General features: G+C 47.3%; 1 protein-coding gene across 4 annotated transcripts in view; it reads left to right on the plus strand.

The window, feature by feature from the left end:
• Positions 1-25,842, plus strand: part of TBC1D23 (TBC1 domain family member 23) — a 656,146-nt gene that overhangs the window by 211,170 nt on the left and 419,134 nt on the right. For all 4 annotated transcript variants that reach the window (XM_078657742.1, XM_078657744.1, XM_078657743.1 and 1 more), the window contains exons 9-10: positions 4,482-4,604; positions 21,527-21,619. In XM_078657742.1, coding sequence (XP_078513868.1) covers positions 4,482-4,604; positions 21,527-21,619 — 216 coding nt within the window. The remainder of the gene's footprint in view (positions 1-4,481; positions 4,605-21,526; positions 21,620-25,842) is intronic.

A 25,842-nucleotide genomic window follows, 5' to 3' on the forward strand; every position in this document is an offset into this window, starting at 1 on the left:
GGGCTCTGGGGCATCTACGACGTCCAGGAGCAGGTCACGATCTGTCCCACGCAGGCTCTCGCCGTCGGCGCTGTCGGCTTCAAGATTGGAGCAAACAACACTTGGCAAAAGCAATCCACGCGGAACTGGGAGATTGCTTCTCACTCGAACCAGGAGGGTCAGAGTGGGGGCTCCTTTTCAGGGGAGCTGGTGCAAATCTGGAGCAACCAGATTCACAAGTCGATTTCAAGTTTTTGTCGGCACAGGGGCCACTAGCCGGCTGGCAAGTGACCGGGCCAACGCGTTGAGCCAAAAGAAGCAGAAGGGCCCCACGCAGCACTCGTCGAGTGTGGAGGGCTGAACTTCGGTGCAAGTGTGGCTCAGGGTTGGGGCTTCTCAAACCCCGGTGTACAGCTTCGAGGGTCACTCGTGGGCTGCACGGTCAGCGTCTCGTGGTCAATTCAAGATGGCGTGCCCCACGCTTCCGGTCGCCTCCACGGGTCTCAGCTCTGCAGGGACTGTGGATCGGGCTGTTGGAAAGTAGGCAAGCTTGATCTCGTCGATCTCTGTCGCTCGAGTTCCGGCGGGAACTGCAACAAAGGAGACGTCGATAGCTGGATGGTGCCTGTTTGCACAGGGTGGTCACTCCTTGACCACAAGGGAGATTCTTCGGGCTTCTACGTCGAGTAGGATGTCGAAGGGTCCAGAATTTCGTTTCTTATGTTTCCTCAGGATAATCTGAAGTGCATTGGCACTGCTCCCAGTCTTATACTAATTTTGGGGGCTGGATTACCTGCTAGGTCCCCTCCTATGGGTGGGACCCAGGAAGGGGGTGGATACACCCCTTTCCTTTGATCCAGGCCGCCCTGGCACGAGGGCTGGAGTGCCCCAGAACCGGTTTGGCCGGATTATGCAAGGGGCAGCCTTGTGCGCCCCAGGCAGTGTCTGGTTTCTTTCAGACCTCCCTGCTACAATCCACTATCTCCTGTCTGGAGGGTGGTGACACCCTCCTGCGACAGGAAACCCTTTGTCCAGGCCCCATTTGGCTGAGTTTCGGTCAGCTTCAGGGGGTCAGACTCTTGTCTGTGGCAGAGGCATCCATTTTGTGGATCTAAGGCCCTTTTAGAAATTAACCGCATTTAAGCAAAGTAACATGTCTTACCCCTCTAGAGGGGTGGAATGCTATCCCCGTCGCCAGAACTGGCGAGGGGATAGTATTCCAAATCGTATGACACCTTACACGACATGTTTTGATAAAGCCAAACCAAAGTTGCTATATAACCGCGAGGATTATAAGGCACTTAAGAGTATATGGTATGGCATCCTGAAACGGCTTAGGGAGTTGTTCCCGACAGCTGCAGACAGGCTCAGCTCATGCTAGAGCTCCATCTCACATTAAACCACGTTCTCTGCCTCCAGGATTCATGAGGCCTTCCATAGGAGTGGCTCACAGGTTTATATGTGTCCAGATATAGGTTTAGATATAGGTATACTATATCTAAGTAAGGGGTGATTACACCACCTTACCCCAGCTGAGTGATCAGCCAGTTGTGTCAATTTAAGAACCAGCCAGGGGTGGCAAAAGATATGCTGCAGCCCCTGGTAGGCCCTGGTGGCCCCTATGCCCTGGGCACCTATAGTGCATTATACAGGGGCTGACAAGGAGTCCATTTCTGGTATGTGCCTATAGCACATGTATCATTAATTTAGTGAGAGAACAGCAGGCTGGGGGTCTGATCAGCAGGCCCACAGCCTCAGTAGTCGAAAACCAGTGAAGCAAAAAGCAAAAATTTGGGGTGACCATAGGATAGCAGACCCTACTCTCCTACAGACAGCCTTGTTGTGTGCCTCTCGAAATGCGTATGGGGTCAGTCACAATATCCCCTATTTTTATTCTGGCTGAGGGTCTATTATAGAGTATGCTCAGTAGTTGAAGAAAGACAGGGCCCCACCCATCCTGGACAACACTTGAGTCATAAACGACAATTCTACTGAATCAAACGCCTGCTCTATGTCTAGGAAGACAGCGACAGCCAGTGTCTCTGTCCTGACATGCTGCAGAACTCCGAATACAGTGCGTAAATTATAGATTAGATTTCTACCGGGGACAAACCCTGCTTGTTCTGGTGCCACTAGTAATGGAACCAGAGGTACCAAACGGTTAGCAAGGATTTTTGCAAAAATCTAAGGGTCCACATTAAGCAATGACAGCGGGCGATAAGAGACACACTTCTCCGAGGTCTTACCAGGCTTGAGGAGAGCAACTATCACCGCTTCGGACATAGATGGTTGCATAGTTCCCGTAACACACATGTCATCAAACAGAGAAGCCAGTTGTGGAAGAAGTAGATCCACAAAGGTCCTATAAAATGGAACCGTAAGTCTGTTGGACCCTGGAGCACTCCCCGCCCTCATGCTAGACAACGCCAGGAGAATTTCATTCTTTTCAATGGGTCTCATGGGGAACTCCCTATGTGTATTAGTAAGCCACGGAAGCTGTATGTGCGCTAAGTAGTCTATAATCTTATCGTCTGAAGCGGCATTACGCGAGGCATATAAATCGGTATAATATTGTGGGAATCTATCTGCCACTTCTGCCACGTCAATTAAGAGGTCGCCCTTCTCCGACTGAACTTCCGCCATCTAAACCGTTTCTCTGCGTCTCTTAAGTAACTTCGCTAATACAGACCCTGGCCGTTTGCTCTCGTCATATGCTTTGGCTGATGCGTATTTGCCCAGATGTTTGATTTCATCGTCTGCTGTCTCATGTCTGTGAGTTCCTTCCTGACAATATCTCCTGCATCTGTCAATGAGCAACGCTCTAGCACCTTAATTTCCCCTCTAGGTCCGTTAGGCGCTTGCGTAAAGATCAAAGGACCCCCAAGTGTTTTGATATAGTGACCCCCCTAATGTAAACTTTGAATGCTTCCCAGACGATTTGATAGTCATCAACCGAGCCCACATTTTTATCAAAAAAGGTCTCAATTGCCTCATCTTTTTTGTTTGTAAAGACCGCGTCTAGTAGGGAGGAAATCACCAAGTAAATGGGGGTATAAACCGGCGAGGGGTATCCAGCACCAATAGGATCGCGAATGATCGCAAAAAGTACGCAATTACACCTGGCATGAATGGACCCTGTCATTAAGTGAGCTAGCCGCGAACCAATTGTCAATACAGGTATGCATGTTGTGGTATGCAGAGTAGTGAGTAAAGCCACCTTTGTCCGGGTGTTTCAGGCGCCACACATCCCTCAAGTCACGCCTGACCATTGTACTTTCTACTTCCCTAGCAGCAGCTGTAACGTGTCTCTCTGGGCCCACCTTGATCTGTCCAAACTAGGGTTCCGAACCAGGTTAAAATCACCCCCCAACAGCTGGAAGCCCCCAATGAAGCCCCCAATTCTGTCTGATAGTTTGAAAAAGAATACCGGATTATCAAAGTTTGGGCCGTATATATTGACAATGAGTAAATCCATGCCCTTCTCACTACACCTAGAGATAGCATATCTACCTTCGGTGTCGGTGACCAATGGATTACTAGTGAGTGCTGACTTAGGGTTGACCCACGTTGTTGCCATGCAGGCCTCTACTGCGCAGCATGGGGGAACTAAGAGGAAGGTGCGTTTCTTGCAGTAGTGCCACATCTATTCCTTGCACTCGTTTACCAAACAATACTGTCTGGACAGACAGGTCTGTAGGGATGGGCACTTTGCCCGTTCGGTCCTCTAGTACTTCCTTGTGTGAAATTGGTCCGCAGACCCACCTCTGGGGAGTCTCTATCAGATGAGCAAATTACTTGCCTTAAGTAACCACTAATCTAGTAGAGACTCTATCTAGCCACAGATTCCTTACGGACCCACATATCCTCCCCGCTTTGCGAACAGGTTTCTAGGGTCAAGGCTGTTTCCATTTCAGGGCCCTAGTTTTTCACATCAGTGGTCAGTGTACTTCGTGGTTCCACTCTTCTGGTGTTGAAAGACGTGAAAAGTAGCTTATGTCAATGCACCGATGCCTGCATAGGCACCACAAACATAATTTCCAGCGCGGATGAAGCCACATGGAGCCGAACAACACCATCTACTCGGGTGCTGTGGTTACTGCTCCCAAAAAATGTTCAGATCCAGCCTGACACCTGAGGATATTTCTACGGTAAGGAATCTGCGATTAGATCGTCTCTACCAGATAAGGTGTTACTAATGGTAAGCAACTTGTTCTACAAGCTTGGAGGATAACACATTTTCATTCAGAGTTAAATATTGTTTGACCCTTAGTATGCATCATGACTAGTATGGTGAAAAGTCTGTCTTATCAAACGTGTTTCATGCATCATTTTTAAGAACGTTTGTTTTCTCTTGTTATGTTTTTGTTTTCTCATCTGGCAATCATTAATATATGTTCTTCAGGTCAGACCTTCATTTGTTAAAAGGAATACATTACTGTTAAAATGATACCCTTCATTTTGGGAAAGCAGTCTTAATACTGTGTTTGCTTGCTTCCTTCAAGGAGAATCAGAGCCTGTTTGGAAGCAGCTTATTGGGGCTTCGGGATGATGACAATGATCTGAGTCAGGCTCTCTGCTTACCAATTTCTGTTTCTGAAATTCTTCAAGCTAATCAACAACAAGGGGTAGGTATTATGTAGGCAACTAGTGAACAGTACAGAGCCCTTTTTATAGTGGCTCATCGTCTTCAAATTCCTGCAATTTGTCCATTTATTTTTAAATTACTTTTAAACCCCGTTTCAAAAAAGGGATCTGCATCAAATGCTAAAGCTGATACTACCCTTGTGAATGCATGGATAATTATCAGACTTCTAAGGATTATTATTTTCAGCAATCCTTGTTATTCCTCTAAAGCATGCTCCAAATGGTGAGGATGATGAGCCAAAGATCATCCATTAAACAATATTCATGAGGGCTTTTTTAAAATAATTCTTTATTTGTATTTCCAAATAACAGCATGAGAACAGAATATCAAGTTAGACTAAAGGGGCTATATTCCAAACCATGATAAACAATCAGTAAATCACATTAACAATCATTAATGCACTGCAGAAACATTACAGTCAATCATGTGACTGCAGATTGTACATTAGAGCTTCACAAAAGCACAACCCAACCTGTCGAGAAATCGAATATCCTCAATCTTGTATCCTCCCTCAACGCAACACTATCATGATCACATTTCCTTTCATGGCATTCAGGAGACTGGGTTTGTTTCCAATTGGTACAATTAGATGTAGGTTAACCTGACCTAGAATCATCCTAATCATTGAACTTATTGCGAAAATAGTGATCAGTATTGGGCAAACTGTGCAGGGTAAAAGATGTTTTAAAAGGTTTTGGAATTCAGACACTGGAAGAGATCTGATGTGAAGAGTCTGTGTCTCTAAGTCTCTTTTAGATTGTGAAAAGCATATATTGGCACCCTAAAGGGAGGACTGGGAGATGGTGCAGTGAGGTGTGTTCTAGATAGACATGCTGTGCATAATTCTGCCACTTAGTGGTTGGATCCGGAAGTGCTATAGTGAAAAATCTTTTTCCTGTCCCAGGTCAGTGTTGACTTAGACTGAGCCTGGGTATGCCATCAGCCGTAAGTCTACAATGCCCCAAAACATATGACCACCATGTGAGAAAGTGGCTCTATATATACTGGACTAGAAGGAAGTACAGTGTGTATAGAGTCCACCAACCCCAGAGGTATAACCGAGGTTAAAGTCAGAACTGACCTTACTCTCCTAAGTGGTAGCTTGGTCGAGCAGTAGGGCAGTACCAGAGGACAGTGTAAAGCATTTGTTGTACACAGTCAGCAAAAGGTTTCACACACTCAATGACTGAACTCCAGGCCTTTTAGTTTTATATCCACAGATATAGGTGTTTTATTTTTAGAACCAACAGTTATAAAAATATACTTTTCTTGTTATGCGTTCTCTCATGTAATTACTTTGCAAAGGAGCAATGACGTTTGTGCACCCAATTAATACAGTATTGACAGTAAGCAACACAATCTTAAAACACACTATAGCATTGAGCTCAATGGGTTTTCCGCATGTAAGTACAGTTGATTACTATATAGATTACTTTAGTAGTCCCAAGACTAGATCCTAGATTCAGTCCTGGTGTCTAAGCTGAAACCAGATTAGAAAAAACGTTTTAGTTACTGTAGTGAATTTTCATGAATTTAAAGCTGTTTTAAAAGTTCATACTTAGAAACTTTTCAATGGAAATCTGACAATGTTATTGTGAGAAAGTGAGTTCCTGTTGCAGTACCCCCCAACTTTTTTGCCTGATACCTGTTGCACTTTTCCTAGGTGTGCCCTGGATCCCTGCCAATCAGGTACCCAGGGCCTGTGTTTCTTCCCTAAAAATTATACTAAAGCCTAAACCCAATTGGCATCTCTGGCCACATATCAGCCCCTAGTAAATGGTACCCTAGGTACCCAGGGCATTGTGACCAGAATAGACCCCTAAGGGCTGCAGCACTTATTGTGCCACCCTTAGGGGCCCTGTACCTTGACACCCACACACTGCCTTTGCAGGCTGAATGTTTAGGTGCAGAACTAAGCAACGAGTCGACATGGCACACATCCCTGTGTGCCATGCCCACAACCCCACTGCCCTGGCATACATCAGCCACCCCTCTAGCTGGTTGCCCTATACCAGTGTTGTGGGCACGGGTGCATGAGCCCCGTGCCCCTACCGTACCCAGGGCCATTCCTGGGCATTGTAAGTACAGTGATGCCATTAAGAGTATATGGTACTGAGAGGTTGTCATTACGAACTTCACAGCACCATAATGGCTACACTGAATACTGACAAGTTTGGTATCAAACTTCCTAGCACATTAAACCCGCACTGATGCCAGTGTGGGATTTAATGTAAAATGCACCAGAGGGCATCTTAGAGATGCCCTCTGAAACCCTTACCTACAATCCACGTCTGGCTGAGTGGCTGCAGAGGCTGCCACACAGCAGACATGTTGCTGGACCCCTGGGTGGAGAGCCCCCCGCTCTCCTGGGCCTGCAACAATGCACATCCTGGGCGAGGTGCTATGTCTCCTCCCCCAGGTTGGACAGGGGGAAGCTTCCAAGGCATACCGCCTCATAGCTTCTCCAGACCATTTGCTGTACCCAGCAACTGTCCCCCACCCGTTCTACCCCCACTCTGGCTGGAAGACTAGTGGGAAAAACTACGTCAGGAAGGGGGGTGTGCCAACCTTTGCCAACTCCACCCCTCAGGTGTGAGAGGCGAGGTGAAGCACGACCCCGGGCTCCGGCCATCTTGTAGATTGGGAGCCCTGCCCAATACCAGCTAGGCTCCTGCCCCCCTCCCACAGGAGAGGAGCAGACTAGGGGGTGTACTCACCCCAGGACAGGAACCTATTGGTCCCTGCCCTTGCCCTACCTGTAACGCCCCTAAATTTAGTATTTAGGGGCTCCCTGAGCCTTCCTTCCTCAGATCCAGATACCGAAACAAGAAAGAAGAACAAGAAACAAAAAGACCTGCCGTGCAGCTGCTAAGAAGAGGAAGACACCAACTGATTTGGCCCCAGCCCTACCGGCCTGTTGACCCTCAAACCTGCTAAACCCCGGCGTTTCCAGTGGTCAGCAACCTCAAAAACCCCAGAGGACCTGACTGGCTTGTGACTCTGACTACCTGGGTCTCCCACGAGCAGTGGTACTGCTCAAAGCAAGTAACAAGCCCTGGCATCAGCCCAGAACCGCGAACCCTGCACCCTCTGCACCCACCAAGCGTGGCCTGTGCTGGAGTGAACCAAGACCCTGAAGACATCCCCCCCGGCGATTCTGACTCGGAATCCAGTGCCCAAGGACCCTCCTCGACGACCCCGACGACGCCTGCTGCTTCAGGACAAAGGACCCCTGGGACCGCGACCAGCAGGGGGTAAGATTTCCCGACCTCAAAAGACACCCCTGCACCCGGCGCCCCACTGCCCCTTGTGCCCAACTCCTGGGTGCCTACCTATCCTCCAAGATCCCTACTTACCCCTTGAACTGTTGGTCGCTCCTGAAGATCCACCGTCCCCGAGCCTGCAGCCTTTGTTCCCTTTTCAAGATCCTCATTGGATAACATTGAGCGCCCGACGGCTCAAAAGCACCCTGCACCCAGCCGCCCGAGTGCCCCTGGCAGTGCAACCTGTTCCCTTTTCTAATTCCCCATTTGCGCTGAGCAAGTGACCAGGAGCCCAGCTCCCACAGCCACGTGGCCTGATAGCCAGCAGCCACCAACCGAAGGCCCCCTGCCTCTCATTGGATAACATTGGGCCTAACTACCTCTGCACCCGGCCACCCCTGTGCCGCTGAGGGTGTACTAACTGTACCTACCTGACCCTGGGGGACCCCTGAGTCTATGCCCAGAACCTTAACTTCACCAGTCGAGTACTCACCTTGAAACCGATGTCGAGGAGGGTCCTTGGGCACTGGATTCCGAGTCAGAATCGCCGGGGGGATGTCCTCAGGGTCTTGGTTCACTCCAGCACAGGCCACGCTTGGCGGGTGCAGGGTTCGCGTTTCCGGGCTGATGCCAGGGCTTGTTACTTGCTTTGAGCAGTACCACTGCTCGTGGGAGACCCAGGTAGTCAGAGTCACAAGGCAGTCAGGTCCTCTGGGGTTTTTGAGGTTGCGGACCACTGGAGACGCCGGGTTTAGCAGGTTTGAGGGTCAACAGGCCGGTAGGGCTGGGGCCAAATCAGTTGGTGTCTTCCTCTTCTTAGCAGCTGCATGGCAGGTCTTCTTGTTTCTTGTTCTTCTTTCTTGTTTCTGTATCTGGATCTGAGGAAGAAAGGCTCAGGGAGCCCCTAAATACTAAATTTAGGGGTGTTACAGGTAGGGCAAGGGCAGGGACCAATAGTTTCCTGTCCTGGGGTGAGTACACCCCCTAGCCTGCTCCTCTCCTGTGGGAGGGGGGCAGAAGCCTAGCTGGGATTGGGCAGGGCTCCCCATCTACAAGATGGCCGGAGCCCGGGGTCGTGCTTCACCTCCCCTCCTACACCTGAGGGGTGGAGTTGGCAAAGGTTGGCACACCCCCCTTCCTGACGTAGTTTTTCCCACTAGTCTTCCAGCCAGAGTGGGGGTAGAACAGGTGGGGGACAGTTGCTGGGTACAGCAAATGGTCTAGAGAAGCTCTCAGAGGCGGTATGCTTAGGAAGCTTCCCCCTGTCCAACCTGGGGAAGGATACATAGCACCTCGCCCAGGATGTGCATTGTTGCAGGCCCAGGAGAGCGGGGGGCTCTCCACCCAGGGGTCCAGCAACATGTCTGCTGTGTGGCAGCCTCTGCAGCCACTCAGCCAGACGTGGATTGTAGGTAAGGGTTTCAGAGGGCATCTCTAAGATGCCATCTGGTGCATTTTACATTAAATCCCACACTGGCATCAGTGCGGGTTTAATGTGCTGGGAAGTTCGATACCAAACTTGTCAGTCTTCAGTGTAGCCATTATGGTGCTGTGGAGTTCGTAACGCCAACCTCCCAGCACCATGTACTCCTAATGGTATCACTGCACTTACAGTGCCCAGGAATGGCCCTGGGTCCTGTAGGGGCACAGGGCTCATGCACCTGTGCCCACACCTCTGGCATAGGGCACCCAGCTAGAGGGGTGACTGAAGTATGCCAGGGCAGTGGGTTCTGTGGGCATGGCACACAGGGATGTGTGCCATGTCGACTCTGGTTTTAGTTCTGTACTTAGGCACTCAGCCTGCGAAGGCAGTGTGTGGGTGCCAGGGTACAGGGCCCCTGGGGGTGGCACAATTAAGTGCTGCAGCCCTCAGGGGTCTTCTCTGGTCACCATGTCCTGGGTACCTAGGGGCTGACAGGTGGCAATAGATGCCAATTGGGTTTTGTTTCCGTACAGTTTTAGGGAAGGAACACAGGCCCTGGGTACCTGGTTGGCAGGACCCTAGGGCACACTCAGTCAAGGCACATCAGCATTTCAGAAAAAAGTGGGGCATACCAAGGCAAGAAAGATGGCACTTTCTCAAACACCATATCAGACACTTTTTTTCCACTGTCTAGAGGTGCCTCCATGGAAGCTCAATAGAACACCTAAAACCTATACACACAGAAAGAGCATGCTGTTGATAGAGTAAATGGGTTTCTCTGAAGACAAAGGGCCAAAGTCACCCCACCTCATCCGTGGACCAAGAAGTAACAGCAAGGGCACCCCGCCGCCCGCACAGCACCCAGAGCATTCTCAGCATCCTGCATCCCCTAGCATCAGAACCACTATTAAAGTCTATGGAGGTTTTGATGTAAAGCGTGGAACTGGACTTGGGACTGCTTTGGTGACCGGGTCACTGTTCAAATACACCTTAGTGGCCCTCCTGACCTTCTCCCTGCCGGATTTGGTCATCCACTTGGGCCGTAGTAGTCTAACACAATTCTGTCAAACTTTTCAAAAGTTTCCTAACTTTAGTTACCAGTGCTTGTTTGTGCTATGGACTGAAAAATTGAGATTTATGTTTAACTTTAAAATCTATACATCTGGAACCCTCTTGTGGATTTTGCTCATTTTGGTGTATAAAAATTCATAAAAATATCTTCTTTAATAAATTGGTGACTAATTTCTTTTGTGTTGTGTGACTTTCTTATTTCTTTGTTTGGTGCTTTTAAAAAATCCTTTACTCTAGGTCCTTTTTAGGTCTCGCCTGTCGATGCGCATGCGCATCGAGCTTGCGAGGCTATGGGGGCTTATCCACTCTTTATCCAACTTGCAAGGAATCGTGGCGATTCCTTGCAGTGCACGAGAAATTGAAGCTCAATGCGCATGCGCAATGAGCTTCAAAGCGCGTGCACAAGCCCCCAGCCGCCTGCATTGCCTGCTCTCTCTGTCACAGCCTCCCCCAGCTCCGCCTCCTCACTTTTTGATTGCACGGCCGTTAGGCCGTGCCTCCCCTACTCTACTCCCCCCTCCTTCTCCACTCCCCCTCACGAGTGTCACGACGCACCTCCGGATCCGCCCCCTCCCCATTTTCTCTGCCTGCCATGTCGCGTCGCATTTCTCCTCCCCCCTCCCCCCAGCCGCCTGCCTTGCCTACTCTCCCGCCCCCTCACTTCTTGATTGCACGGCCGCTAGGCCGTGCCTCCCCTACTCTCCTCCTCCTACTCTCCTCCCCCCTCCCCTTATCTGGCCTTCCCTCCGTCTGTTCCCTCTCCCCACTCCGCCCCCTCCCCTGCCCGCAGTCTGTTCGAGACATCTTCGGAAGCACGAAATGCCCTATTGCAATGTAGCGTTTGCCTTTTGAAGAACATGTTATTTAGAAGAAACGGCTATATAGTTCCCAGAAGCTCAACAACGAGAAAGTAAAGTGGTTTCTGGGTAAACTGCTTTTCGCGGTGATTTGGGGACAATGAGGGGAGCCGAGCACTGTGTAAAGATGGCACCATAATTTGCTTAAATCCTGCTGATCGTGTTGAATCGATACCCAGTGTGGCTTCATGGTATTAAAATATTCGGTCACTCGCTTTTGGGGGGACCTAAGGCTTCTGAAGGTCCAAGGCCCCAGAGATGTTTGTTAGACATGCGGAAAGCCAAGATCTGTACTTCAGGGCGTATTTCCAAGCCTCCTGCCCTCCGATGCCTCACTTTTAATATGGAAAAAGTGGCGCCAGAGGCTTGTAAATCAGCCCCTTCTTTTGCACTCGGGGCTCTGGGCGCAAGAAACGATTTGTCATTAACACAAACACAGTTAGAACCCCAGCCCTCTTCTTACAGCCCCCTTAACTTGATACCCCCTTGCTGACTTATGTTTATATTTCTCACCGGGTCTAGGCTGCTGGAATAAAAGCAGCGCACCTATTATTCTGTTGGGCAGTGAGAAAGCTCCCTTCACTTCGGAGTTACCTCACAGGTTGTACCTGTAGCACGTGGTGGTAAAGACTGACTACGAGGGCCGACCGGAGCAGGGGTCAGAGCTCACCTTTTACTGAGAACTTGAACTACATGTATTTCATAATCAGTCTCCAGCACCAGATGCGCTCCGCTGCCCGGGGGTGTCTTCAGGTGTGGGTGCGCGGACACTGTTGTGCTCAGGACAACACGTGCTGCAGACAGTGCAAAGCCAGCCATGGACCCTATGTGGGGAATCAACAAACATGCACCCGCCACGGAAGCCCCTTCTCTGCTGCACGACCTGGCATTCGGACCCGGTGCTCCCCGCGGGTGCACGTGCCGGCTGCGCGTGCCCGCGGGCACTAGCATTTACATTTCTGAGTGCGCAGCCTGGCGACTAACAGCAACTCGTCCCCCGAACCGGCGCACATAAGGCCAAGGACAGTGGGCAGTTAGGGACAGACATACTTCCAAAGCACAGGAGCAGTGACTGTCACAGACAGAATGGCGCCTCGAAGCCCGAGGTCAGGTGACTAGTAGCAGAACTCTGCAATGATGCGTTGTGAGGCGTGAACACAGGTTTAATCTGTGCATTTTTTTACTCAAAGCCCCACTTTTATATGGAAAAGCAAAACCCTATGTCCCTCATTGCAAGCAGAGTCTCAGCACCGGAGACGCTACTCACACATGAAATGGGGCCAACGGGATAGTCCGGTCATGCTCCGTCCGAGGAGCGCATTTCTACGAGATTTCTTTTATACTGAATCCGGTCTGCTTCAATGAGATGGACAAAGTAGCGCCTGGTCAAAAAAATCCGAGCTACGCTATAGCGTATCACAAATGAGTTCATAATGTAGTGCCACACAACATCTTGTCACTGTCAGCGTTTCACGGAAAGCCCTCCAAAGTCTCAAAAAAGCCCTGACACTGTAGCCCAGACAAAAATAACTTTTGCCGGTATACAATTATATAAGAGGTGTGGTCACTTTGCCATCTGGTAGAAGCGCGTGGCTTACAACAAGTGTTGACAGCACAGAGACTCTTATATGAAAGCGTGATTCCTATAGCATCTCACAGAGGTGTGCGAAAATTATAGCGCCTCACCCACATCTTTTATGACAGTTTAGAGTCTCATAAAAAGACGTCTCTACAATACCTCACATGAGCGCGAGGTCAATACAGCGCCTCACTAGAAAGTGTTGATAGCGCCTCACTAGAAAGTGTTGATAGCAGAGTCGCATAAACGCCGTGACCACTATAGCATCTAACATAAGTACGTGGGAACTATAGTTTAAAAAAAAATTGCATCGACTCTAGCGTCTAAACAACGTGTTCACTGTAATGTCTCACAAAATAACCTTTTACACAATTACATCTCACAAAAAAGAGTGATCGCGGCAGCGTAAGAACAAACACATGTAATACAAGGATGGACTGTATAGCGTCTTACAAAAAACCGTTAACATGTCAGTTTATCCAAAAAGCATGGTTGCTATAGTGTCTCACCAAAAATCGAGGACATTACAGTATGTCACAACAAATTGTGCGCTATAGCGCCTAAAAACACAGAGCTATATTTGAATGTGTAAAGAAATTCGCAAAGAATGTAATTTAAAAGACACAAATGGTAGGCAAAATAACACAATTGGCGTGTTATCTTGTAACTGGGGTGTTTTTTTTCGAAGTAATGCAAGACATATGCGTATTCCTTCGGGTCAGTTAAGGTACCCTTCTCTGATGTGCATTTTTCGCGCCTTTTCCTCTCTCACTTCGTCTTAATTCATTGCGTTTCCTCTTTTGAATATATTTAAATATATTTTTCTTATTTTGGCTTTCACTGGAAAACATCTTTGCGAGTAGAATAGTCTTTTGCGGGTCCGTACAACCGGTTCGTAATCCCAAATTCTTGCCCTGTCTAAAATGAAAAGCTCTTCCCGCCCTCTAACCCCTCCCTTTTTTAACCTTAATTCCTGCCTAAACGGTTTTGCTCCGGGAGAAGAAATCTTTTCTTGAAAAAAAAGAAGAAAAACGTGGAAGGAGAGAAGGGCCGGAGTCTCGAGTTTATATTAAATTAAACCTCGGGGCCCTGTCCACTTATATTCCGTCCATACAGGGCTAGGTGAGCAGTGTCTTAAGCTGTGCGCAGGTGCAAAAGAGTAAAGTATATTTGCGCGCTTGTCTGAAAGAGTAGTTCATCACAGTGTAGCCTCCTCCCTCGAATCACGCTGTGCGCATGCGATCAGTATTTCATGTTGCGCATGCCTATGGGATACACGCATGGTACCTTGATGAAGCTTTTTTTCAGGGAATTGTGTTCATAGTTGGGGTTTCTGGGTGAACCCCAACTCACCCTCACTCACCCTCAACCCCTCACCCTCAACATCAACCCCTCACTCACCCTCACCCACCCTCACTCACCCTCACTCTCACTCACCCTCAACCCCTCACCCTCACTCACCCTCAACCCCTCACTCACCCTCACTCACCCTCACCCACCCTCACCCTCACTCACCCTCAACCCCTCACCCTCACACAGTGCAATAGGTCTCGGAGCATTTGAGTTAGAGCTTTTAGAAATGTTTATGGCTTTTTTTTTTGTAATTCTTTAGCATTGGCTACAGGAAACAAAAATGCTAAAGATTTACAAAAAAAAACCATAAACAATTCTAAAAGCACTAACTCTAATGCTGCGAGACCTATTGCATTTCCAATGCTTGTTTTAAGCCTTGCTGCTCAAAGCCACAGCTACCCAGGGTTAAGCTAGAGGATTTTGTAAAAGAGCCTGATTGGACCTAGGAAACTTTTGCAAGCATATTACAGTGGAAGTTGCACAACAATACCATGTAATATTCCACGATTCTCACATTGGTGCCTAGCTGTGGGATCCAGAAATTGTGTTGATCTGTGACAGACAATAAGTTAGTAACCACCAAAAATCCTCTGAGTCGGCGCGGAGAACAAATTCCAAAGGTTTTCGCCAAGTTTTGTATATCCAAGGAACTGTTTGCAAGCGCTTTACCAACTTAAAAGTAAAAAAGTCAAAGTCGACAAAAGATTCAAAAGGTTTGGTTAAAGTTTGAGCTGAGTCTCCCAAGGATGGAAAAGATGGAAATCGACGTGGTCATCCGCCCACAAGGAAAATCAACAAATTGAGGGTGCTGTGCAGGGACAGTAAATTAAGACTGTGGATCAATCCCAAAAAAGAGGACCTTGAGAAAGGCCCCAAGAGCCTGGGAGGAATCCAGTAGAGCTCAAGCCCAACTTGCACAGTAGATTATCCCTGACAGTGGGAATGAAATTGATGGAAGAGATCTCTTTAATGAAGAAATCGAGAAGGAAAATGTGTGGGGGCCCCCACAGTTGGTTCAATGAATGCCTCCACAACTGGGAGTGAGAAGAGTTCAGTTTCATTGAGGATGCACAAGGACCTAGAGGTCCAGCTCTGCTTCTTAGGGATCCAAGAGAGGAAACTTAACCCAGAGGAGAGACAACTGTCCCTGGAGGAGAGGAGGGTCAAACGGGCTGAAGCCTCAAGGACATGGTAGCAGTAACAAAGACAGAGGTAAATGCAGGGACTGTCTTTGACCCTATGATGCCCAAGGGTATAGTGCTAAGATATACTGAGGGGGTGATCTAGACAAATGGCTAATATCCTATGAAAGGGCTCTTAGGACGAGAGGTGTGGGTGCACATTATTGGGGTTCCTTGTTGTGGGAGTATATTCCAGCAGTGAGGAGAGATAAGCTGCTGGCATTGGAAGATAATGTGGCAGAGCCTTATACACACATAATGGCGGCACTCAATGAGGTGTTTAGTCTAACACCTTAATAGTATAGGCAGAAGTTCAGAAATTCTCTCAAGTGGTCAACTCAGGCATGGTTGGACTTTGTAGATGCTTCTGTGAAGTCCTTGGAAGGCTGGATTAAATCTAACCAGGTAAATACTTATGAGGGGCTGTATAATTTGCTGGTCAAAGATGTACTTATAAAGTTTACCTCAGAGAAGTTACACCAGCATCTAGTAGATTCTAAGGTATCTGACCCTAGAGAGCTGAGAAAGATGGCTGATGAATAGGCATGCACTATTGTGTCCATAAAGGCCCAAGGTGACGATCACAAAAAAGGAGGACAGGCCCCATCATCAGGTGAAAGACGGGCCAAGCATAAAAAGTCAAAAACTCCCCAAAAGATGCCCAAGCAGGGAGTCCAGAGCCACATCTTCTTCAAAGGGGGAGAGGGTACCTGGGAAATAATTTCACTTTACAAAGGCTAGGGTGTGTTATGACTGTAAATAGGCAGGGCATATGAGAGGAAGGCACTGTGTGCCCCAAAAAGTAACCCACTGGTGACCATCCAAAAGGCATGGTTAGTGTAGGGATGGGGGTAGAAGTTGTCCTGGGAATTGCAAGGGATACACCAAAGCCACTTTAGTCTCCATCGAAGGGGAGGCAGTTGAAACATTGGCCCACTGGCCTGCCAGTATGGTAAAGTACAGGCAGTGGCCACAAATCAACAGGGTTTAAATTTAGACCCTGGCCAAAAATCAGCAGGGTTGAAGTTCAGACCCTGAGGGATACAAGTGCCAGCATCACCATGACCATGGCCAAGCTGGTTTCCCCTGGGCAGATCATACCTGATGTGTTGCACGAGATAGTTAACTTGAGTGGTACAACGTCTTATCCCATAGCTATGGTAGACTTTGAGTGAGGAGTGCTTGGTGGCTTTATGAAATTATCTGCGTCCTCTTACATCCCAGTGGAATGTCTAATGGGCAACAACCTTGAAACATCTGCCTGGGAAGGAGTGGAGAGAAGGACTTATGCAGCAGTGCTGGGTCTCCCCGAGTGGGTATGTGTCTCCACTAGAGCACAACAAGCCTTAGGGGAAAGTCAAATAACTTTGAAGCCTAGAGAAATGGCCCAGGGTCCTAGTTCCAAGAGGAAGGGCAAGAAGTCTGGCAAGGCAACATCCCAAAGTCCACTGGCTCCGGGAGGAGCCTACCCTCGGGGGGAAGGTCTGGTGTCCGAACAGGAGGCTGCTTCTTTGAGAGATTTGCCTGCCCTAGGAGAGCTCCATGGAGCAGGTGGACCCTCCAGAGAGGACTTGAGCCAGGGGCAAAAGACTTGTCCCACATGAGACAGCTGGCTGTCAAACCGGCAGAAAGTGATGTCACTGGAATCCATAAGGTGCACTGAGAGGAGGGAATCCTGTGCAATGAGGCCAGGTACCCCAAACCAAGGGCAACCAAGAGTGATGGTCCCCCAACAGTACAGAGAAGTCCTCTTTAACCTGGCCGATGAGGTCCCCTTAGCTGGACATCTGGGTCAGACCAAGACCTAGAAAGGTTGGTCAACCACTTATACTGGCCACACATTTCAGAAAAGCTGAAGAAGTTGTGTTGCTCAAGTGCAATGTTTCCTCTGTGTGCATCAGTGTAAGGTCTGTATGCACTGCAGCTATGCTACTTGCTCCAAAAGCGTGACCATGTGAGTGCAGCAATAAATGTCAGTGCAAGTACCACTCCAAATTTTTGCTTAAAAAAGTGAAAAGGTGCATTTCCACACAGGTAGCACCATGTGACTGCTCTTAAAACAGGTTTGCAATTCAGCTACTCATGAATTAGTTACACAGGCAGGTGTGCTACGGGTTTAGAAAAGCAAAGAAATCCAATGGTTGTACCATTATAAGATTGTATTAAATATTTTCAATTTGAGCACTGTTCATAGGGTTTGGAATGTTGGGAGCCTTTACAAGATCAAATACACACATGAAGTTGCACAATTAAGTAGCATATTTACAATTTGATGTGCAAGCTACTGAGTAATGTCAAGATATCCCTGGTGAAAGGTACTTTGTGAAATGTGTGACTGTGAGAAGTTGGCATGCTATATGCTTTCCACTATTCTAGTGGGCACCTTGCACCAGTTATAATTGATGGTAGGTTTAAGACAATCTTTATAGAAAGCTATCCTAGTGGTAGCTGTGGAGAGCAGCCTTCAGGCTTGAAGGACTGTAAAGCAGCTTGTTTTACCAGTCTATAATCTCGTGAATCACCAAATGAAAGGAGAACCACACCTGGTATATATATATATATATATATATATATATATATATATAAAATATATGTATTTATTCTAAACACATTCCTCTAGTCTCTTTATGAGGCTAGAGGCAAAAGTACATTCAGTAAACTTAATTAGCACATAGTAAATTAGCACAATATATGTTGAGCCCTAGGGGCATACCAAACCATATATTCAGAAAGTGGTATAGGAACCACGACTGTCATAGAGACAAGGTCTAGAGCCTGTAGAACCGCTGGGGCCACCAGGAACCACCCAAGGTAGTGACACAGGGGACCCACGGGGACGCGTGCAGTGTCTAAACACAGCCACGAATCACCATTAGCTTCTATGGGGAAAGTCGCTGTTGGAATTTTAAAGATAAAGGACACTTAGAAGAGGACTTGGAGCAAACCCCTTCAGAACTTGGAGGTTCTAGAGTCAATATCCACAGGAGCACCGGAGTACTCGAGTTACCTCACCCAGGGAAGCCGGGTGCATAGGTGTCTTTTGGTGTCGGGTTTCGTCGTCATTTTCAATGACGATCTGCTGCTAAGTGCTGCTGGCGTCCAAGTGGAAAGTGTCCGGAGTAATCCAAGCCTGGATTAAGGATGAGAAGAACCTGAAAGCAGAGGGGACAGAGTCTGGGTCACTTGCCAGGGACCAGGAAGGCGATGAGCGGATGCCCACCGATGTCTGGTGCTTGCAGGTGAAGGTGTAGCTTGACTCTTCAGCCACAAAGACCAGGAGGCGTCGACGACGACGAGGTGCTGGATTCGAGCTGTCCCACGAAGGCTGTCGAATGCTGCGGTTTGGGTTTCCGGATTGGACCCAACAAGCCTTGGCAACAGCAACCCACGCAGAAAGCAAAGATTGGCTTCGGTGCAGACCAGCAAGGTCTGAGGGACTCACCACGCGGTGGGGAGTCAGGGCACGTCTGAAGCAACCAGGAAAACCCAATGGAAAGTAGTTATCTTTGTGGGGACCCACCAGTCGACGGACCAGTAATCGCGAAGGGACCTTGAGCAGAAATGCTAGAAGCGGGCTCACAGAACACTCTGGAGTGTAGGCCCACAATCTTCGGTGCAGATGGTGCTCGGGGCTTGTACTACAAGTAGCCCAATGCACAACTTCGGGAAAGCTTGGGAAGTCGATGCACTAGCAAATGTGCACGGTATTCAGGAGTTCTGGTCCCAAGTCACTCGTGAGGGCTGCAGGTCTCAGCTTTGCTGGGATCTCCTGTCTGCCTCTGAGAAGTCTGGAAGTCCGTGTCCTGTGTCGCAAATACTGGCGGGAGCTTCGGAAATAGTAGTGTGTCGAAGTTCCAGGATTCAGCTTAAGAGTTTCGTCCAGTTATAATCTAAAGTCTTGTTGCCAGGGGTCCCTTACTTATACTAAGAAAAGGGGTTGGGCATACTCTGGCGACCCACCTATGGGAGGGTCAGGAAAGAGGGGTGGCTACACCCATTTCCTTTGTCCAGTTTCGCACCAGAGCAGGGGCTTAGCGCCCTTGCAACCGGTTTGAACTGGGGTATGCACAGGGACACCAAGTGTGCCCCCAGCACTGCCTGAAAAGCGCTCTCTGAGTTCCCCACCCAGCCCCAATACACTAAAGCCTGTCTGGGAGGTGGTTACACCTCCCTGTGATAGGAAACTTATTGTCCAGGCCTCCCCTGCCGGAGTTTCGTCCAGCATCAGGAGGTCAGACCCGTGTCTGTGGCATCCATTTTGTGATGCCAGGACTCGTTTAAACTATTACCGGGCAGACCAGTGGGTACATATCTTCTCCCTCTAAAAGGGTGGAATTCTACCCCTGCAACCAGGACTGGTGGGGGGGGGGATGGGATTCCAAAGTGTTTGACACCAAACATAACATGTTTCCATGCAGACATTCGAAAGTTAGCATTTACTGCAAGGTTATAATGCACTTAAAAGTATATGGTCTGGCTGCATCACATTTTTTTCCCCCTAAAGTTGCCTTCACTTTCACACAATGGCCTTTGACACACATTAGCATTGATGACGGCCTGAACTCGTTTTTCTGGTAAACTACAGAAACTACTTAGCAAGAGCATTATCTTTCCACCTTGGCACCATGTACAAGGCTTATACATATGTTGTGCAAATGTGCTTATTATTTTTGTTTACATGGAAACACAGCTATCTATAACACACAAACAACGGCACCCTGCTCGAGATTTCGGCCCAAGGCAAGGATGCCTTTTGTTGTAAATAAACATTGTTTCCAGGTGTTGGCAGAGGAGTACCTCTGCTGTCTTTGCAAGGTCTCTACATGCTGATGCTTCGGCCCAGCAATTTGCTCATATCTCCGCAAGGGGTGTCCAGCTCATGACCAAGACAGGGTCCTTCATTCATTCCCATCAGGTAATGGGGTTGGATCATCCAGTACGGGGATTCCTTGCAGCACACACATATACCCTAGAGGCTTAGGTTAGGGAACGCATTGTGGGAGTACGTAAAATTGTTATATTGTTTATATGCTTGCATATATACATTGTCTCAGTACAATGGTGGAACTTTTTTTTTTTGTTCACTGTCTGGATACTTCTAATAACTTTCATCTGCTTCTGTCTATTGATCCTCGCAGAACATATATTTTATATACGAATCACGTTGGCTCAGTAAAGAAAACGTCAATCTTTGTATTCCTTATATCTTTGTCTGAGCAACCAAGAACATGAGTAACTGAGCAGAAAGGGTTCTAGATCTGTTACCACGATTCCTGACGGATCAGGGTTGCAATGTTCAGTGGCTGTTGGGACCATTTGCTACCTGTCTAGGTTTAGGGGGGACTATGGTGGCACTGTGAGCCAGCTGGTCTATAGGACAGCATTTGCTGAGGAGGTGCTCGGAATCAGTCTGGCACCTTCTTAACGTTTATGCTGACCACAAACGTGCAGGTTCTACTGTAGAATAGAAACTACACAACAATGCCACTCTCCTTTATGGCACTAACGTTTAGCATTGCCGAACAGCAGCCACGCTGGTATACAACATTGCTAAAACATATTGGCAAAGCCAATAGCTCTTGCATAGACGAGACATATTGGCTTTGCCAATGCTTGTATATATTGAGGCTACTTCCTCATCTTACAGGTACATTAGTCATTTTCATGATCTCAGTCCTCCTATAGATATGTTTGTTTCAACTTTTGCTTAGGGAAAATGTCATTGTCCTGTGTTGTACTACCTTTTCCTTGAGCAGATGTTATTTGCATTTAAGCCATCATAAAATGTACAGCAATTGCTTGACATACAGATGCTTTACTTCGAGCAGATGTTAAAAGCAGCAGCTTAGTGTGAGCTATTATTGGCACAAAACATCAGCTGCCTCAAATAAAGTTTCGAAAATTTGAATTTTAAATGCTTGCAAACTTTGGATGCTACGTAGCTATCCCGCATGGTCATGAGGGTATTCAAATAATTCTCTCCTTTAACTTAGTATGCGTGTGTCCATTTATTAAACTACTTTTTAGAGACGAAAAAGATAATAAGGCAAAATGAGTTGACTGGATTATAATTCCAATAGAGAGACCATGCGCATGATCTTGGATATTTAAAAAATATATCTATGTACCAGTAAATTTATGGCAAAACTGTAAAGTGTCTATTTGTTTCTTGCAGGAGGGTGTAAGGTTTTTTGTGGTTGACTGCCGCCCTGCAGAACAATACAACTCTGGACACCTGTCAACGGCCTTTCACTTGGATTCAGACTTGGTTAGTATACAACCGATCAAAAGCAGTATACTTTTTTAATGTTGAAAGCCCTCAATAACAATCCATCAGGAACTGCAAGCCACGACAGCTTAAGATTTGCTAGTTCTCCTGGTAATAGTTAAAAATATTATATTTAATGTGTTAAAGATTCAGGTTAGTTTACGGAGCATTTTATATAGAAACTATTTTTTTTAAATCTAGTACTGATATAAGCATGCTCTATAGTGCTGTGCCTTGAATTTATATAACGTTATCAAGGAGATATAAATATTGCATCCAGAGGAATTTCAGAAGCATCTTAACCAATGTGCAGAAGCCCTTGGTAAAACAATAAAAGCAAAGCCAGTTATAGGGCGTTGATGTAGTGTAAATATTTTGTAATAGCACTTACACACAGTTCTGTTTGGATTGTGCATCATCACAAATAGATGTCTGTGGCATGAATAGTTATCCCCCAGCGGGGACCAGACTCTCTTAAATAGGTATTTGGATTCATGTACAAAATGTAGGGAAACTGAGCCTTGCTCTGGGGCTTGTGAGAAATCCAGTTCCAAAAAGATAATTGCCAGGGTTGAGTATTTGGTCAAAGGTACACCCCCTTCAGGGATGCTTGAGGGAAGACTTATTGTTTTCTATTTTGCTGAAATACTATACACCATTTTGTTGTGCTTAACTCCTTTGGTTCCTAGTCTGACATAATACCTCACCTTCAGGCTTTGAAGAATCCCTCTTGGCCCCCTTTTCACAAATTTCCGATGAATGGACATAGAAGTACCTCAAAAATACCAGGAAAATCAGTTTCTCAAAAGCAGTATCTTATTATTTTCGTTCTCTTACTGTCATTACAGTTGAAGTAATATTAAAAGTTTTGGTTCACATACAGTATCTTGTGCAAAAAAAGAATGGACACAACTGCAGAAATGTCAAGTGTAGTTTCAGCAAAGATTCATTTTGGAAATTCCATAAAGATGCATAGTTTCTGTATCTAGGTGGATTACCACTTGGGAAACTTGGAAGGGTTCACTTATCCTAGGCATCCTGCTTATAGTACAAAAGGATTTGAACCATACTGCATACAGAAACAGTTTTTACTTCGGTTTATGTTTGAAAAACAACTGCAGTCCACTTCTAACGATGAATATCCTACCACTTGCATTCCAACACTATTCCTTGTGAAAAGGTGTGTCATGGTTCACAAACCTAAAACAATTGTGTAAAGCAAGAACTACATCGTAGATGACATTGGTTTATGGTTCATTTTAATTCAAATTCCACATTTGACATGCTTATTATGCACCTCTCAAAGGAGGTTTACCCCGAAGTAAATTTAGTAATCCGGTGTATATCTCAATGGGTTAGATGCATGCCAATGCAATGGATGATTTATTGGACAAACAGCTGAAACTTGTTTGCTCCATGTGCATCTTACTCATTAATGGAAAATACTCTGGTTTCTTTTCATGGACTTCCTTTGAGCCTATTCCACCAATGATTGCCACATGATGCCTATTGGCTGTACATATTGGTCTCGTCCCAACACCTATCTAAAGACTGTTCAATGGTGAACTAAGGAAACACCTGGGGGGAACGTCTCACAGACTGTGCACCCTTGTTTTACTAGTTATTACCTCCTTTTATCCTTGACGATTATTAGATTATGACTTGCCACCTCAAGGTGTCCTGCCTCATAAATCAGGTTCCATGCTGCCTCGGAATGCCCCTCCATTCTCCAAGAAGACCAAACCATTCTCCCTCAGCAGTCAAGAGTTGGGTCCTAAAATAAGCCATTTAATTGCTGAAAAGTAGTAGTGAAGGTTTTTAATCAACATGTTGCCTTGCTTTTACAGCATTTTATATTTTACCTCCTCCTCTTCGCTGCAATGGTTAAGCTTAGCCCACACATAGCAACTCTTAAATCCTTGGCTAGTGCAATTAAAAAGAAAATGTAGTGTTTAAAAAATTCAGGGATACTGTGGCAGTTGGCAGCATTTGATCTTCCTCCCGAAGTCTGTGATGTGATTTTAGCAGCCAGAAATGTGTAAAATATTGTAAAGAACACTGTATTGATCCTCTTTCTGCTTCCCACTCTCAAATCCTTCTCTTTATTTTGACCCTTGCCCAGCAGGGCTCTGCTCTGGGTACTCTCAGAGGGTACCCTTCGTCCCTATCTGCCTTTTGAGGCTTCCACACCAACCCTCCTTATTTAAATTCCCATTTTGTAAATAGATTTCTTAAGGGGCCTGTAAATATGTTTCCACCTGCCCCATTTATCATTCCTCAGTGAGACCTTAATTTGGTTCTCACCTTCCTAATGTGCGCTCTGTTCGAATCTCTGCTCAATTGCCCCTCCATCTGCTTTCCATCAAAACAACTTTTTTAGTGGCAATAACTTCCACCAGGAGCGTGAGTGAATTGCAGGCTCTATTATCAAAGCCTCCTTACCTCACCATTTTCCTTGATAAATTGGTGCTTCGCACTAGGGCCTCTTTCTTACTGAAAGTGGTAACACCATTCCACGTGTGGCAATTAGTCACCTTGCCCACTTTCTATGCTCCTCTGCACCCCTCTAAAGAGGAGCAGCAGCTCAACCATATGGACCCAAAAAGAGCATTGTTGTTATAAGTTGACCACACGAAAGAGTTCCGAGTTGAAGACCAACTGTTGTGGCGTACATTGGATTGAAGAAAGATCGTACCCTGTATAAGTTGACTATCTCGCGGTAGGTCATCCTTTGTATCAAAATTAGCTATGCTCTGGCCAAGGTAACTGTGAGAAGTTGGCCTGATATGCAGTGCTCACTATTCTAGTGATCACTATGTATCAGTCCAAACGACCCTTATTGATGATTGGTTGTAAGTCAACCTGATAGACCAGCTATCCTAGTAGCATGGACAAGAGCAGTCTTTAGGCTAAACTCTAGAGGGCGTGTTAAGCCAGCTGTTTTACCATCACATTTACCCTTTGAACACCAAGTGAAAGGACACCACACAAGTTGTTATGAAAATAAAAGTATATTTATTTATAACAGTACTACCCTGAACTCTTTATGAGTCAGGGAGCTAAGCACAACACAAAACTCTTGAAGAAATACTTAAAGTCGCACAATTTCCACAAATGCCCGAGGGGCACGAAAAACCATATACTACAAAAGTGGAATGCGAATTACTAGCAGGTAAGTAACTATTCTCAGAGGCTTTGGGATCGCTAGGACTAGACTACTGAACCTTTAGATTACGAGCAGGAGGCCTAGGGAGATCGGGTGCAGAGTGTGCACTCTCACGCGGGATGCGGAACAAAGTCTATGGAGGCTAGTAAATGCAAAGTTAGTGTTATCGGACGAATCCGACTAGGTAGAGCTGAAACGAAAAAGGATCTGGACACTTTGATAGTTAAGCTATGCTGGAGCACCGAAATGCTTAGGTTACCTAGCCCAGGGGCTGCGGCTGCATAGGTCTGAAAAGACGTCGGGAATCCTCGTTGCAGTCTATGGAGCCTGAAAGAAGAAGTTGCTGGCAGGCGACCAGTGAAGATGTTCGATGTGATCCAAGCCTGGATCGATGAAGATGGAGACCTGTAAGCAGAGGGGACCAAGTTCTGAATCACTAGCCAGTGATTAGGTGGGCACCAGGATGGCACTGAGCGAAGTCACCTCGACCAGGTGAGTGGGCGACGCTGGGCTCTGCAGTCTCTCGGACCAGGAGGCGTTGTCGGCGACCAGGATGGAGGTGCGAGCTGTCCCACGGTGGTATCTGCTGTCGACGTCGCTGGACCCAGGATTGGGGCAACAACTCTTGGCAAATGCAAGCCCACGCGGTGGACTCAAAATGGCGTCTGGAGTGGACCAGGAGGGTCCGGGGTGCTCCTCTGTTGGAGGGGAGCAAGGGCCAGTCTGGAGCAACCAGACCAGCGGTGTTATCGTCGTAGTTCGTCGTCAGAAGGGCCACTAGCCAACGGGCAAGTGTCCTGGACAACGCGGTGAGCAGCAAAGAGCAGAAGGGCCCCACGCAGATCTCGTGGATGCTCGAGGGCTGGACTTTGGTGCTGGAGCTGCTCAGGGTCGGGGCTTCTCAAACCCCAAAGCACTCACTCAAGGATCCCTCGGTGGTCGTGCTGGGCAAGCGTCGTACAGTCTTGAAGATGGCCGGTCCCTCGAGGTCTCGTCACACCCACGAATCTCAGCTGGGCTGATGATGCAGGTAGAGGTCAGAGGTGCCAGGGAAGCC

Source organism: Lissotriton helveticus, chromosome 8 (genome assembly GCF_964261635.1).
Source record: "Lissotriton helveticus chromosome 8, aLisHel1.1, whole genome shotgun sequence".
Lineage (NCBI taxonomy): Eukaryota > Metazoa > Chordata > Amphibia > Caudata > Salamandridae > Lissotriton > Lissotriton helveticus.